The sequence below is a fragment of the Oncorhynchus kisutch genome, linkage group LG30 (genome assembly GCF_002021735.2).
Source record: "Oncorhynchus kisutch isolate 150728-3 linkage group LG30, Okis_V2, whole genome shotgun sequence".
NCBI lineage: Eukaryota > Metazoa > Chordata > Actinopteri > Salmoniformes > Salmonidae > Oncorhynchus > Oncorhynchus kisutch.
The window spans coordinates 48,072,249-48,088,908 of NC_034203.2; the positions used below are offsets into that span (position 1 = coordinate 48,072,249).

The window sequence follows — 16,660 nt, forward strand, 5'->3', positions numbered from 1 at the left end:
CCAGTCTCTCTGAGGGGTATCCTCCTGTGTAACCCCAGTCTCTCTGAGGGGTATCCTCCTGTGTACCCAGTCTCTCTGAGGGGTATCCTATGAAGCAAGCTACAGCTACTCAGGATTTTATGAAGCTGGCCAGCTTCAGTTAGCTTCACATTCCAGGTCTCAGTCGTACTCCGCCGGTGGAATTGATTAAATATTGCATTTGTTTTATGGTGTAGATCAGCTTTTCAAACTGCAGATAGACTATAGCTTCCATCAATGTAGTTGTCTGCATCACTTCCAATCCCCCATATATTGTTTGCATTTTTTGTTATATATACACTGTTGAAAGGTTTGGGGTCACTTAGAAACGTCCTTGTTTTTGAAAGAAAAGCACTTTTTTTTTGGTCCGTTAAAATAACATCAAATTACAGTGTAGACATTGTTAATGTTGTAAATGACTATTGTAGCTGGAAACGGCTGGTTTTTAATGGTTTCTAATTAAAGAAGCAATAAACTGGCCTTCTTTAGACTAGTTGAGTATCGTGAGCATCAGGATTTGTGGGTTTGATTACAAACTCAAAATGGGCAGAAACAACTACCTTTCTTCTGAAACTCGTCAGTCTATTCTTGTTCTGAGAAATTTCCAAGAAACTGAAGATCTCGTACAACACTGTGTACTACTCCCTTCACAGAACAGCGCAAACTGGCCCTAACCAGAATAGAAATAGGGGTAGGAGGCCCCTGTGCACAACTGAGCAAGAGGACAAGTACATTAGTGTCTAGTTTGAGAAACAGACGCCTCACAAGTCCTCAACTGGCAGCTTCATTAAATAGTACCCGCAAAACACCTGTCTCAACGTCAATAGTGAAGAGGCGACTCTGGGAGGCTGGCCTTCTAGGCAGAGTTCCTCTGTCCAGTCTCAACATCAATAGTGAAGAGGTGACTCTGGGAGGCTGGCCTTCTAGGCAGAGTTCCTCTGTCCAGTCTCAACATCAACAGTGAAGAGGTGACTCCGGGATGCTGGCCTTCTAGGCAGAGTTCCTCTGTCCAGTCTCAACATCAACAGTGAAGAGGCGACTCCGGGATGCTGGCCTTCTAGGCAGAGTTCCTCTGTCCAGTCTCAACGTCAACAGTGAAGAGGCGACTCCGGGATGCTGGCCTTCTAGGCAGAGTTCCTCTGTCCAGTCTCAACATCAATAGTGAAGAGGCGACTCCGGGATGCTGGCCTTCTAGGCAGAGTTCCTCTGTCCAGTCTCAACATCAATAGTGAAGAGGCGACTCCGGGATGCTGGCCTTCTAGGCAGAGTTCCTCTGTCCAGTCTCAACATCAATAGTGAAGAGGCGACTCTGGGAGGCTGGTCTTCTAGGCAGAGTTCCTCTGTCCAGTCTCAACATCAACAGTGAAGAGGCGACTCCGGGATGCTGGCCTTCTAGGCAGAGTTCCTCTGTCCAGTCTCAACATCAATAGTGAAGAGGCGACTCTGGGAGGCTGGTCTTCTAGGCAGAGTTCCTCTGTCCAGTCTCAACATCAACAGTGAAGAGGCGACTCCGGGATGCTGGCCTTCTAGGCAGAGTTCCTCTGTCCAGTCTCAACATCAACAGTGAAGAGGCGACTCCGGGATGCTGGCCTTCTTGGCAGAGTTCCTCTGTCCAGTCTCAACATCAACAGTGAAGAGGCGACTCCGGGATGCTGGCCTTCTAGGCAGAGTTCCTCTGTCCAGTCTCAACGTCAACAGTGAAGAGGTGACTCCGGGATGCTGGCCTTCTAGGCAGAGTTCCTCTGTCCAGTCTCAACATCAACAGTGAAGAGGCGACTCCGGGATGCTGGCCTTCTAGGCAGAGTTCCTCTGTCCAGTCTCAACATCAACAGTGAAGAGGCGACTCCGGGATGCTGGCCTTCTTGGCAGAGTTCCTCTGTCCAGTCTCAACATCAACAGTGAAGAGGCGACTCCGGGATGCTGGCCTTCTAGGCAGAGTTCCTCTGTCCAGTCTCAACGTCAACAGTGAAGAGGTGACTCCGGGATGCTGGCCTTCTTGGCAGAGTTCCTCTGTCCAGTCTCACCAGTCAACAGTGAAAAGAGGTGACTCCGGGATGCTGGCCTTCTAGGCAGAGTTGCAAAGAAAAAGCCATATCTCAGACTGGCCAATAAAAATGAAACATTAAGATGGGGAAAAGAACACAGACACTGGACAGAGGAACTCTGAATCAATTAATCAATCAAATGTATTTATAAAGCCCTTTTTACATCAGCCGACATCTCAAAGTGCTGTACAGAAACCCAGCCTTAAACCCCAAATAGCAAGCAATGCAGGTGTAGAAGCACGGTGGCTAGGAACAACTCACTAGAAAGGCCAGAACCTAGGAAGAAACCTAGAGAGGAACCAGGCTATGAGGGGTGGGCCAGTCCTCTTCTGGCTGTGCCGGGTGGAGAGGAACCAGGCTATGAGGGGAGGCCAGTCCTCTTCTGGCGGCTGTAACGGATGGAGATTATAACAGAACATGGCCAAGATGTTCAAATGTTCACAGATAACCTGCATGGTCCAATAATAATAATCACAGTGGTATTAAAAGTTAGTTGGCTTTTCATAGCCGATCATTCAGAGTTGAATACAGCAGGTCCGGGACAAAGTAGCACATCCAGTCAACAGATCAGGGTTCCATAGCCGCAGGCAGAACAGTTGAAACTGGAGCAGCAGCACGGCCAGGTGGACTGGGGACAGCAAGAAGTCATCAGGCCAGGTAGTCCTTAGGCATGGTCCTAGGACTCAGGTCCTCAGAGAAAAATAATTAGAGAGAGCATACTTAAATTCACACAGGACACCGGATAAGACAGGAGAAGTACTCCAGATATAACAAACTGACCCCAGCCCCCCGAGACACAAACTACTGCAGCATAAATACTGGAGGCTGAGACAGGAGGGGTCAGGAGACACTGTGGCCCCATCTAATGATACCCCTGGAGAGGGCCAAACAGGCAGGATATAACCCCACCCACTAGAGGGATATCTTCAAACCACCAACTTACTACCCTGAGACAAGGCTGAGGATAGCCCACAAAGATCTCACCCACGGCACGAACCCGAGGGGAGAGCCAACCTGGACAGGATGACCACATCAGTGAATCAACCCACTCAGGTGACGCACCCCTTCCAGGGACGGCATGAGAGAGCCCCAGTAAGCCAGTGACTCAGCCCCTGTAATAGGGTTAGAGGCAGAGAATCCCAGTGGAAAGAGGGGAACCGGTCAGGCAGAGACAGCAAGGGCGGTTCATTGCTCCAGAGCCTTTCTGTTCACCTTCACACTCATGAGTACACTTAATCATAGGACCTACTGAAGAGATGAGTCTTCAATAAAGACTTAAAGGTTGAGACCGAGTTTGCGTCTCTGACATGGGTAGGCAGACCGTTCCATAAAAATGGAGCTCTATAGGAGAAAGCCCTGCGTCCAGCTGTTTGCTTAGAAATTCTAGGGACAGTAAGGAGGCCTGCTTCTTGTGACCGTAGCGTATGTGTAGGTATGTACGGCAGGAACAAATTGGAAAGATAGGTAGGAGCAAGCCCATGTAATGCTTTGTGGGTTAGCAGTAAAACCTTGAAATCAGCCCTAGCCTTGACAGGAAGCCAGTGTAGAGAGGCTAGCACTGGAGTAATATGATCACATGTTTAGGTTCTAGTCAAGATTTCAGCAGTGTAATCTGGGTAGCCAGAAGGTTGCAGTAGTCTAATCTAGATGTGACAAAAGCATGGGAAAACAATAATGCATCAGTTTTAGCCCAAAAGGTTTCTGATATTTGCAATGTTACGTAGATGGAAAAAAGCTGTCCTTGAAATAGTCTTGATATGTTCGTCAAAATTGAGATCAGGGTCCAGAGTAACACCGAGGTCCTTCACAGTTTTATTTATTTATCCCCCTCCCCTCTCCCTCCCTCTCCCCCTCCCTCTCCCTCCCCCTCCAACACCCCTCTCCCTACCTCTCCCCCTCCCTCCATCCCCCCTCTCCTCCCGCTCTATCCCCCTCCCCTCTCCATCCCTCTAGGAGTATGATGAGGAGTGGGGGAGGAAGACTCAGAGAGAGAAGTTCCGATGGCATAACTCTCAGTGGTTGGAGATGGTGGAGAGTAGGCAGATGGAGGAGGGAGAGCCCTTCATGTATGGAGAGGATGGAGAGATGGACAGACCTGACCTCTTCTACAGCACGGGTCAGTAAAGTGCATTTTCAGATCCAGTTTGTGCTGTTTGTTTGTCTCTGTCTCCACCAGCAGCTGTCAGGAAGACCTCACAATCCCTGTGTTTGTTTTCCCTCTCTCACTGTGTCTAGACGGGATCACCCCTGCGTCAGGAGCGGTCAGTCCAGACTTCTTCAGTGATCCCTACGCACAGAATGGAGACGGACAACACGGGTACGATAGTGAGACAAACTTTAACACTCTCAAACACTATTGATTCTTCTCACACATACACACTCACCTTGTACATGTCATCCATCTAGTACACTCTTCCAGTATACCTTATACTCTGTTAGTATCGAACACCCTGTAGGGTAGGGTCTAACGTAGGGTCTAACACCTTGTAGGGTAGGGTCTAACACCTTGTAGGGTAGGGTCTAACACCTTGGAGGGTAGGGTCTAACACCTTGGAGGGTAGGGTCTAACATAGGGTCTAACACCTTGGAGGGTAGGGTCTAACACCTTGGAGGGTAGGGTCTAACACCTTGGAGGGTAGGGTCTAACACCTTGGAGGGTAGGGTCTAACATAGGGTCTAACGCCTTGGAGGGTAGGGTCTAATATAGGGTCTAACACCTTGGAGGGTAGGGTCTAACACCTTGGAGGGTAGGGTCTAACACCTTGGAGGGTAGGGTGTAACACCTTGGAGGGTAGGGTGTAACACCTTGGAGGGTAGGGTCTAACACCTTGGAGGGTAGGGTCTAACAAGTGGAGGGTAGGGTCTAACACCTTGGAGGGTAGGGTCTAATATAGGGTCTAACACCTTGGAGGGTAGGGTCTAACACCTTGGAGGGTAGGGTGTAACACCTTGGAGGGTAGGGTCTAACACCGTGGAGGGTAGGGTCTAACACCTTGGAGGGTAGGGTCTAACACCTTGGAGGGTAGGGTCTAACACCTTGGAGGGTAGGTTCTAACACCATGGAGGGTAGGGTCTAACACCGTGGAGGGTAGGGTCTAACACCGTGGAGGGTAGGGTCTAACACCTTGGAGGGTAGGGTCTAACACCTTGGAGGGTAGGTTCTAACACCATGGAGGGTAGGGTCTAACACCGTGGAGGGTAGGGTCTAACACCGTGGAGGGTAGGGTCTAACACCTTGGAGGGTAGGGTCTAACACCTTGGAGGGTAGGGTCTAACACCTTGGAGGGTAGGGTCTAACACCGTGGAGGGTAGGGTCTAACAAGTGGAGGGTAGGGTCTAACACCTTGGAGGGTAGGGTCTAACACCTTGGAGGGTAGGGTCTAACACCTTGGAGGGTAGGGTGTAACACCTTGGAGGGTAGGGTGTAACACCTTGGAGGGTAGGGTCTAACACCTTGGAGGGTAGGGTCTAACAAGTGGAGGGTAGGGTCTAACACCTTGGAGGGTAGGGTCTAATATAGGGTCTAACACCTTGGAGGGTAGGGTCTAACACCTTGGAGGGTAGGGTCTAATATAGGGTCTAACACCTTGGAGGGTAGGGTCTAACACCTTGGAGGGTAGGGTCTAACACCTTGGAGGGTAGGGTCTAATATAGGGTCTAACACCGTGGAGGGTAGGGTCTAACACCTTGGAGGGTAGGGTCTAACACCTTGGAGGGTAGGTTCTAACACCATGGAGGGTAGGGTCTAACACCGTGGAGGGTAGGGTCTAACACCGTGGAGGGTAGGGTCTAACACCTTGGAGGGTAGGGTCTAACACCTTGGAGGGTAGGGTCTAACACCTTGGAGGGTAGGGTCTAACACCGTGGAGGGTAGGGTCTAACAAGTGGAGGGTAGGGTCTAACACCTTGGAGGGTAGGGTCTAACACCTTGGAGGGTAGGGTCTAACACCTTGGAGGGTAGGGTGTAACACCTTGGAGGGTAGGGTGTAACACCTTGGAGGGTAGGGTCTAACACCTTGGAGGGTAGGGTCTAACAAGTGGAGGGTAGGGTCTAACACCTTGGAGGGTAGGGTCTAATATAGGGTCTAACACCTTGGAGGGTAGGGTCTAACACCTTGGAGGGTAGGGTCTAATATAGGGTCTAACACCTTGGAGGGTAGGGTCTAACACCTTGGAGGGTAGGGTGTAACACCTTGGAGGGTAGGGTCTAACACCGTGGAGGGTAGGGTCTAACACCTTGGAGGGTAGGGTCTAACACCTTGGAGGGTAGGGTCTAACACCTTGGAGGGTAGGTTCTAACACCATGGAGGGTAGGGTCTAACACCGTGGAGGGTAGGGTCTAACACCGTGGAGGGTAGGGTCTAACACCGTGGAGGGTAGGGTCTAACACCTTGGAGGGTAGGGTCTAACACCTTGGAGGGTAGGGTCTAACACCGTGGAGGGTAGGGTCTAACAAGTGGAGGGTAGGGTCTAACACCTTGGAGGGTAGGGTCTAATATAGGGTCTAACACCTTGGAGGGTAGGGTGTAACACCTTGGAGGGTAGGGTGTAACACCTTGGAGGGTAGGGTGTAACACCTTGGAGGGTAGGGTCTAACACCTTGGAGGGTAGGGTCTAATATAGGGTCTAATGCCTTGGAGGGTAGGGTCTAACATAGGGTCTAACACCATGGAGGGTAGGGTCTAACACCGTGGAAGGTAGGGTCTAACACCGTGGAGGGTAGGGTCTAACACCTTGGAGGGTAGGGTCTAACAAGTGGAGGGTAGGGTCTAACACCTTGGAGGGTAGGGTCTAACACCTTGGAGGGTAGGGTCTAACACCTTGGAGGGTAGGGTCTAACAAGTGGAGGGTAGGGTCTAACACCTTGGAGGGTAGGGTCTAATATAGGGTCTAATGCCTTGGAGGGTAGGGTCTAACACCTTGGAGGGTAGGGTCTAACACCTTGGAGGGTAGGGTCTAACACCTTGGAGGGTAGGGTCTAACACCTTGGAGTGTAGGGTCTAACATAGGGTCTAACATAGGGTCTAACACCTTGGAGGGTAGGGTCTAACACTGTGGAGGGTAGGGTCTAACACCTTGGAGGGTAGGGTCTAACACCTTGGAGGGTAGGGTCTAACACCTTGGAGGGTAGGGTCTAACACCTTGGAGGGTAGGGTCTAACACCTTGGAGGGTAGGTTCTAACACCCTGGAGGGTAGGGTCTAACACCTTGGAGGGTAGGGTCTAACATAGGGTCTAACACCCTGGAGGGTAGGGTCTAACACCCTGGAGGGTAGGGTCTAACACCCTGGAGGGTAGGGTCTAACACCGTGGAGGGTAGGGTCTAACACCTTGGAGGGTAGGGTCTAATATAGGGTCTAACACCTTGGAGGGTAGGGTCTAAAACAAGGTCTAACATCTTGGAGGGTAGGGTCTAACACGTTGGAGGGTAGGGTCTAACACCTTGGAGGTTAGAGTCTAACATAGGGTCTAACACCGTGGAGGGTAGGGTCTAACACCGTGGAGGGTAGGGTCTAACACCTTGGAGGTTAGGGTCTAACACCGTGGAGGGTAGGGTCTAACACCTTGGAGGTTAGGGTCTAACACCGTGGAGGGTAGGGTCTAACATAGGTAGTCCCTCTTGTTTATTATCTAGCTGTTGGTGTGGTAACGCGGCCTGCCGGTCTGTCGTGGTGGTAGTGGAGGCAGATTGGAGCTGTGGTCAGTGCCTGTCGGTCTGTCGTGGTGGTAATTGAGGCAGATTGGAGCTGTGGTCAGAGTGCCTGTTGGTCTGTCGTGGTGGTAGTGGTGGTAGTGGAGGCAGAGTGGAGCTGTGAGGTGAAATGCAGTTTGTCTTTTTATCCCAGGACAAAATGTTTGTCTACAGACCAATATACAGTATGCTGCATACAGTAGAGTATATTGATATTTATCCAAGATTCTTTCTCCAATACTGTTTGTACCCAGAGTTCTCTGTTTTTACATGGATTCACTTTATACCTCCCCCAGAACCTTTTGTGCTACTTATCAGTGAGGCTGGGAGTCATGGTTGCCGTGACGGTGGAGAGTTGAATGAGGCTGGGAGGCTTGGTTGCCGTAGCGGTGGTGTGTTGAATGAGGCTGGGAGGCTTGGTTACCTTAACGGTGGTGTGTTGAATGAGACTGGGAGGCTTGGTTGCCGTAGCGGTGGTGTGTTGAATGAGGCTGGGAGGCTTGGTTGCCGTAGCGGCGGTGTGTTGAATGAGGCTGGGAGGCTTGGTTGCCGTAGCGGCGGTGTGTTGAATGAGGCTGGGAGGCTTGGTTGCCGTAGCGGCGGTGTGTTGAATGAGGCTGGGAGGCTTGGTTGCCGTAGCGGCGGTGTGTTGAATGAGGCTGGGAGGCTTGGTTGCCGTAGCGGCGGTGTGTTGAATGAGGCTGGGAGGCTTGGTTGCCGTAGCGGTGGTGTGTTGAATGAGGCTGGGAGGCTTGGTTGCCGTAGCGGTGGTGTGTTGAATGAGGCTGGGAGGCTTGGTTGCTGTAGCGGCGGTGTGTTGAATGAGGCTGGGAGGCTTGGTTGCCGTAGCGGCGGTGTGTTGAATGAGGCTGGGAGGCTTGGTTGCCGTAGCGGTGGTGTGTTGAATGAGGCTGGGAGGCTTGGTTGCCGTAGCGGCGGTGTGTTGAATGAGGCTGGGAGGCTTGGTTGCCGTAGCGGCGGTGTGTTGAATGAGGCTGGGAGGCTTGGTTGCCGTAGCGGCGGTGTGTTGAATGAGGCTGGGAGGCTTGGTTGCCGTAACGGCGGTGTGTTGAATGAGGCTGGGAGGCTTGGTTGCCGTAGCGGCGGTGTGTTGAATGAGGCTGGGAGGCTTGGTTGCCGTAGCGGTGGTGTGTTGAATGAGGCTGGGAGGCTTGGTTGCCGTAGCGGTGGTGTGTTGAATGAGGCTGGGAGGCTTGGTTGCCGTAGCGGCGGTGTGTTGAATGAGGCTGGGAGGCTTGGTTGCCGTAGCGGCGGTGTGTTGAATGAGGCTGGGAGGCTTGGTTGCCGTAGCGGCGGTGTGTTGAATGAGGCTGGGAGGCTTGGTTGCCGTAGCGGCGGTGTGTTGAATGAGGCTGGGAGGCTTGGTTGCCGTAGCGGTGGTGTGTTGAATGAGGCTGGGAGGCTTGGTTGCCGTAGCGGCGGTGTGTTGAATGAGGCTGGGAGGCTTGGTTGCCGTAGCGGCGGTGTGTTGAATGAGGCTGGGAGGCTTGGTTGCCGTAGCGGCGGTGTGTTGAATGAGGCTGGGAGGCTTGGTTGCCGTAGCAGCGGTGTGTTGAATGAGGCTGGGAGGCTTGGTTGCCGTAGCGGTGGTGTGATTGTAAGCCGTGGGAACACGTCTAGATTGACCATAACATCACTGTGTCACATCTTCTTTCTTCTGTTATCCTCTTGGTTTACATACACACACACACACACACACACACACACACACACACATGCACACACAGGATTCAGGTGAAGGAGAGCCATCTTGTTTTTCCCTTCCGTCCTAACACATTGAAACTCCTTGCGTTTGATAACTTTGTAATATTTCTATGTGTTTGTCTCTCTCCAGTGGAGGAGCTGATGGGTTTGACCTGACCACGGGGACATCGAGCCGACCGGCCACCGGCTTCGGCTTCAGACCAGACGAGCAGTTCTACGACTACACTTCTTCCAGATAAACCTTCCCCTTCACATAGTCTGACCAATCACCATCCACTATGAACACTGACCAATCCCCTTCAGATAGTCTGACCAATCACCAATCACCATCCACTATGAACACTGACCAATCCCCCTTCACATAGTCGACCAATCACCATCCACTATAAACACCGACCAATCCCTCTTCACATAGTCGACCAATCCCCATCCACTATGAACACTGACCAATCCCCATCCACATTGTCTGACCAATCACCATCCACTACGAACACTGACCAATCCCCATCCACATAGCCTGACCAATCACCAATCACCATCCACAATAATACTGACCAATCCCCATTCACTATAAACACTGACCAATCCCCATCCACATTGTCTGACCAATCACCATCCACTATGAACACTGGCCAATCCCCATCCACATAGTCTGACCAATCCCCATTAACACCATCCACATAGTCTGACCAATCCCCATTAACACCATCCACATAGTCTGACCAATCACCATCCACATAGTCTGACCAACCCTCATCAACACTTAACACTGATCGACCCCCATCAACACTTAACACTGACCAACCCCCATTCACTATGAACACTGACCAACCCCCATTCACTATGAACACTGACCAACCCCCATTCACTATGAACACTGACCAACCCTCATTCACTATGAACACTGACCAACCCCCATTCACTATGAACACTGACCAACCCCCATTCACTATGAACACTGACCAACCCCCATTCACTATGAACACTGACCAACCCCCATTCACTATGAACACTGACCAACCCCCATTCACTATGAACACTGACGAATCCCCATTCACTATGAACACTGACCAATCCCCAATCCCCATTCACTATGAACACTGACCAATCCCCAATCCCCATTCACTATGAACACTGACCAACCCCCATTCACTATGAACACTGACCAACCCCCATTCACTATGAACGCTGACCAACCCCCATTCACTATGAACGCTGACCAACCCCCATTCACTATGAACACTGACCAACCCCCATTCACTATGAACACTGACCAACCCCCATTCACTATGAACACTGACCAACCCCCATTCACTATGAACACTGACCAACCCCCATTCACTATGAACACTGACCAACCTCCATTCACTATGAACACTGACCAACCCCCATTCACTATGAACACTGACCAATCCCCATTCACTATGAACACTGACCAATCCCCAATCACTATGAACACTGACCAACCCCCATTCACTATGAACACTGGCCAACCCCCATTCACTATGAACACTGACCAACCCCCATTCACTATGAACACTGACCAACCCCCATTCACTATGAACACTGACCAACCCCCATTCACTATGAACACTGACCAACCCCCATTAGTGATGTAGGGCGTGTCAGGACACAGATCAGTGTGTTAGTGATGTAAGGTGACAGTGTCAGGACACAGATCAGTGTGTTAGTGATGTAAGGTGTGTCAGGACACAGATCAGTGTGTTAGTGATGTAAGGCGTGTCAGGACACAGATCAGTGTGTTAGTGATGTAAGGCGTGTCAGGACACAGATCAGTGTGTTAGTGATGTAAGGCGTGTCAGGACACAGATCAGTGTGTTAGTGATGTAGGGTGTGTCAGGACACAGATCAGTGTGTTAGTGATGTAAGGCGTGTCAGGACACAGATCAGTGTGTTAGTGATGTAAGGCGTGTCAGGACACAGATCAGTGTGTTAGTGATGTAAGGCGTGTCAGGACACAGATCAGTGTGTTAGTGATGTAAGGTGACAGTGTCAGGACACAGATCAGTGTGTTAGTGATGTAAGGCGTGTCAGGACACAGATCAGTGTGTTAGTGATGTAAGGTGACAGTGTCAGGACACAGATCAGTGTGTTAGTGATGTAAGGCGTGTCAGGACACAGATCAGTGTGTTAGTGATGTAAGGTGACAGTGTCAGGACACAGATCAGTGTGTTAGTGATGTAAGGCGTGTCAGGACACAGATCAGTGTGTTAGTGATGTAAGGCGTGTCAGGACACAGATCAGTGTGTTAGTGATGTAAGGCGTGTCAGGACACAGATCAGTGTGTTAGTGATGTAAGGCGTGTCAGGACACAGATCAGTGTGTTAGTGATGTAAGGCGTGTCAGTGTGTTAGTGATGTAAGGCGTGTCAGGACACAGATCAGTGTGTTAGTGATGTAAGGCGTGTCAGGACACAGATCAGTGTGTTAGTGATGTAAGGCGTGTCAGGACACAGATCAGTGTGTTAGTGATGTAAGGCGTGTCAGGACACAGATCAGTGTGTTAGTGATGTAAGGCGTGTCAGGACACAGATCAGTGTGTTAGTGATGTAAGGCGTGTCAGGACACAGATCAGTGTGTTAGTGATGTAAGGCGTGTCAGGACACAGATCAGTGTGTTAGTGACGATTGAAAACATTCTGCAGTAGCCATCATGACTTCACGTATCCTCTGTGTGCTAATAGTGCAAGCTGACAGCCATAGATGTTCTGGTTTTTTATATATGAAATCTATTATTGGAATGTATTATTGTTCAGGCAATGCTTTGGTAGGTGCAAATATCACATTGCCTTTTATTTCAACATGAAGTCGCAGAGGGTTTAAATTATGTTTTGTAGTCATTTACATGCTTATATTATCACACAAATCACACACACTTCTGCATGAATATGACTTAAAACTAAGGACCACTGAATCATTCATATAAAGATGATTTCAGTGCAGCTACTAAGGTAGGCTTGAAACCACTTGCATTTAGAATTAAAGGTACTACGCATGTTTTATTTCAAATTGTAATTTCACAAAATGTCCATAATATATCTGCACCAATAGTGGAATGATAGTGTTTAACAGGATTACTTAACCGATAGTGTTGTGATTGGCTGTGATATACATTTTTTTGTTTTTCTCCCACCAGAGAGGGAATCTGTTGTAAAAAAGTTGTTTTGACTTTGTGGCTGTGTTATCTAGTAACATTCCACTCAAGTGGAAATTTCCTGGTTGCAAAAATGCAACACTGTTCGCTCAATTTCAGTTTATGTGAGAAAACAAGTACTGAATAGTGTAGGGAATCATTGTACCTTCTAAATCACTGTGAACTATCTTTTCAATAACAAAAAAAAACATTTTTGAAGCTGGTGGATCAAAACAGAAAGTTAAAGGCGTCAGTCTCCATCATGTTACAGGGAAGTAGAATGCAGAGAAGGGGGAGATTTTGTTTTGAATGCAGCATAAAGCTGTTGCAGTTCCCCCACCTTCCACACGGGGGAGACATTCAGAATGTGGCACCTTTAAGTTCTTCTTCTTATATCTGCATGAACAGACAAACCACTCATGTTGTCAGCTTTGGCTCAAGGATCACGCTACTCTAGCTATATTTAACATAACCTCATATGCTCTTCAAGGCTACTGCTATTGTCTGCTTGAGTACTGCATTTAATCACCATTAAGGACTCAATACACTGTAGAGTGCATACCTTGTGTAACTACACGTAACAAAAAATAATAGTGCACTAGTTAACTATGTATAATGTATATATACTAATCTACTTCCCTCTCCTTACTGGCCTGATATTGACTACACTATCTAGCTAAGTCCCTCTCCTTACTGGCCTGATATTGACTACACTATCTAGCTAAGTCCCTCACCTTACTGGCCTGATATTGACTACACTATCTAGCTAAGTCCCTCTCCTTACTGGCCTGATATTGACTACACTATCTAGCTAAGTCCCTCTCCTTACTGGCCTGATATTGACTACACTATCTAGCTAAGTCCCTCACCTTACTGGCCTGATATTGACTACACTATCTAGCTAAGTCCCTCTCCTTACTGGCCTGATATTGACTACACTATCTAGCTAAGTCCCTCTCCTTACTGGCCTGATATTGACTACACTATCTAGCTAAGTCCCTCTCCTTACTGGCCTGATATTGACTACACTATCTAGCTAAGTCCCTCTCCTTACTGGCCTGATATTGACTACACTATCTAGCTACCGTACCTCCCCTTACTGGGCTAAACTAGCTGGCTAGCTGAACTTGGCTAGTTTTAGTCCTCATTGCCAAACATCATATATACTGCACCCTCAACTTCAAAACTCCTTTGCTAGTTATTCCATCGTGTAACTAAGAAATTCCCTGGAATAGGAGCTTCAATTCTTTGTTTTGTTGAATAGTCGTGATTGGTTCGAGCTATCTGTTGTGTGGTAAGATTACTGTGGCGAAGGATATCATTGCTACTTTACCCGGATCCAAGTTCAGTTTAGAGATCCACTGGCGTAGGGTCAGCTGAACGTTCCTGACTGGTCTTGGAACCATGACAACGGGCAGCCCCTCCCCGCTTGGCTCTGAACGTTTCTGACTGGTCTTGGAACCATGACAATGGGCAGCCCCTCCCCGCTTGGCTCTGAACATTTCTGACTGGTCTTGGAACCATGACAACGGGCAGCCCCTCCCCGCTTGGCTCTGAACGTTTCTGACTGGTCTTGGAACCATGACAACGGGCAGCCCCTCCCCACTTGGCTTGATGGGATATGTAGAGATTTTGCCAACACAGCCAGATATGTACAGTCTTGTACCCTTAACCTTTTTTTAAAGCGACTATTTGTTGATTAAATCAGACTTTATAAATACCAGGAATGAACAAGTTAATTTACGTAAAAAAAGAATCATTATAAAGCAACTGTACAGAGTGTCAATGGCTACAATGAATGGTTAAATTACTTTCAGGCATGAAGGATTAACAGAGCTCCTCCTCGCCTTCTCTATAGCACTAGTGGAGACAGAGTCCATGATTTTTCGAGTCGACTCCTGGTATCAGAGTCGTTGGAGTCGACTCTCTCTCGACAATGCTCTAAACCAGGGGTATTCACATCTTACCATACGAAGTCTGGCGCCTGCTGGTTTTCTGTTCTACCTGATAATCAATTGCGCCCAGGTCTCAATCAGTCCCTGATTAAAAAACGCAGTGGAACGGGCTTCGGGGTCCAGAGTTGCGTTTGAGGGCTCTAAATAATGCTGTGTAACTGACTGTCTAGAATTCGAACAATATTCTACATTCTAAAAGTTGGCCCAACAGTCTAAATATATGGCTATGAGACCGAGACAGTGTTAACCAGGTGGTATTGCATTACTATATTGATGGTGGTAGACAGTGGTGTGCAGTGGTGGGCTCTTGCAATGATGGTAAAACATCAGCAGGCTACATTTTGGTTTGAATAAACAGAATGGCTTCAACGCTCAGTAAATGTTTTACACTTACGGCAAGCAATGTGTCAGAACTTGCAGCAGCAGTAGGCAGCGGCAGTAGTAGTAGTAGGCGGCGGCAGTAGGCGGCGGCAGTAGGCAGCAGCAGTAGGCAGTAGGCGGCAGCAGTAGGCAGTAGGCGGCAGCAGTAGGCAGCAGCAGTAGGCGGCAGCAGCAGTAGGCGGCAGGATACACTCTTTATAGCCACTTTCTATTCTGTGGCACACTTCACCATTAATTACTTCTGTTGCTGGTTGACAATAGTGCTTTATTTGGTATGCTGATATGTACAGTACTTTCTGTTAGAGGTTTCTTATTTTCTCAGTTTATGTTAAATATGATTTTATATTACAGCTTTTGTTTACTGTTTGTTTTATAATAGTCATGTTTATTATTTTCTTACTTGTATTTAAAGTATGTTACTTTATTGTGTTACTGATGGGAGAACAGCACAGCAGTGTATTTGATGTGAGAACAGTGCCTGAAGCTCATAGGAACTACTGTAAACCACTGCTTTAGCATTCTCTACTGCTGTGAAGGACCTTATAAAACCATGAGGGATTTATTGGTGTGGACTGTGAACATTAGTGCAATTAAAATCACTGTTCAAATTGATTTCTGATTTTTCTTAATTAAAAAAACATGAACTATAAAGTATTTAATTTAATATGAATATAATATTATGGCCGTGCATAATTGATCAGGACAATTCCCTTTTATTGTGAACAAACATCAGTAGCACAAACAATTGAAAACACTGAAATGAATGTTAATGCTGGGGAGAGTTGAGCCACCCTTGTTCTAGGAAACTGTGAAGGAAGAAACCACATGGAAAAACTGGAAACCTCAAGTGGGATTATCTGCCTGCCGACAGACAATACGCCTCTGAACAGAGTGTCAAATCAAATAAAATGGTATTGTATTAGTCACATGCGCCGAATACAACAGGTGTAGACCTCAGAGTGAAATGCTTGAAGTCCCTAACCAACAGAGCCGTTACAAAAAATGTGAATAAGAAATAAAAGTAACAAGTAGTTAAAGATCTGCAGTAAAATAACAATAGTGAGACGATATACAGGGGGTACAGAGTCAATGTGTGGGGGGCACTGGTTAGTAATGAGACTATATACAGGGGGGTACAGAGTCAATGTGTGGGGGCACTGGTTAGTAATGAGACTATAAACAGGGGGTACAGAGTCAATGTGTGGGGGGCACTGGTTAGTAATGAGACTATATACAGGGGGTACAGAGTCAATGTGTGGGGGGCACTGGTTAGTAATGAGACTATATACAGGGGGGTACAGAGTCAATGTGTGGGGGCACTGGTTAGTAATGAGACTATAAACAGGGGGTACAGAGTCAATGTGTGGGGGGCACTGGTTAGTAATGAGACTATATACAGGGGGTACAGAGTCAATGTGTGGGGGGCACTGGTTAGTAATGAGACTATATACAGGGGGTACAGAGTCAATGTGTGGGGGGCACTGGTTAGTAATGAGACTATATACAGGGGGTACAGAGTCAATGTGTGGGGGGCACTGGTTAGTAATGAGACTATATACAGGGGGGTACAGAGTCAATGTATGGGGGCACTGGTTAGTAATGAGACTATATACAGGGGGTACAGAGTCAATGTGTGGGGGGCACTGGTTAGTAATGAGACTATATACAGGGGGTACAGAGTCAATGTGTGGGG

The 16,660-nt window shown here is 48.4% G+C and overlaps 1 protein-coding gene and 1 long non-coding RNA gene across 4 annotated transcripts in view; both read left to right on the forward strand.

Moving 5' to 3' along the window:
- Nucleotides 1-10,365, forward strand: part of LOC109882230 (kinesin-associated protein 3) — a 78,519-nt gene extending 68,154 nt beyond the window's left edge. For both annotated transcript variants that reach the window (XM_031809906.1, XM_031809907.1), the window contains exons 18-20: nt 4,017-4,179; nt 4,299-4,380; nt 9,610-10,365. In XM_031809906.1, the coding sequence (XP_031665766.1) occupies nt 4,017-4,179; nt 4,299-4,380; nt 9,610-9,718 (354 nt within the window). In that variant the 3' untranslated portion in view covers nt 9,719-10,365. The remainder of the gene's footprint in view (nt 1-4,016; nt 4,180-4,298; nt 4,381-9,609) is intronic.
- A 37-nt stretch (nt 10,366-10,402) lies between these two features.
- LOC116358575 (uncharacterized) lies at nt 10,403-15,579 on the forward strand. 2 transcript variants are annotated; one of them, XR_004206324.1, is made up of 2 exons: nt 10,403-11,179; nt 11,864-15,579. It is a non-coding gene; the product is annotated as an uncharacterized LOC116358575 (long non-coding RNA). The 2 variants fall into 2 exon arrangements; XR_004206323.1 differs by having other exon boundaries at nt 10,403-11,137.
- Nucleotides 15,580-16,660: the final 1,081 nt, after the last annotated feature.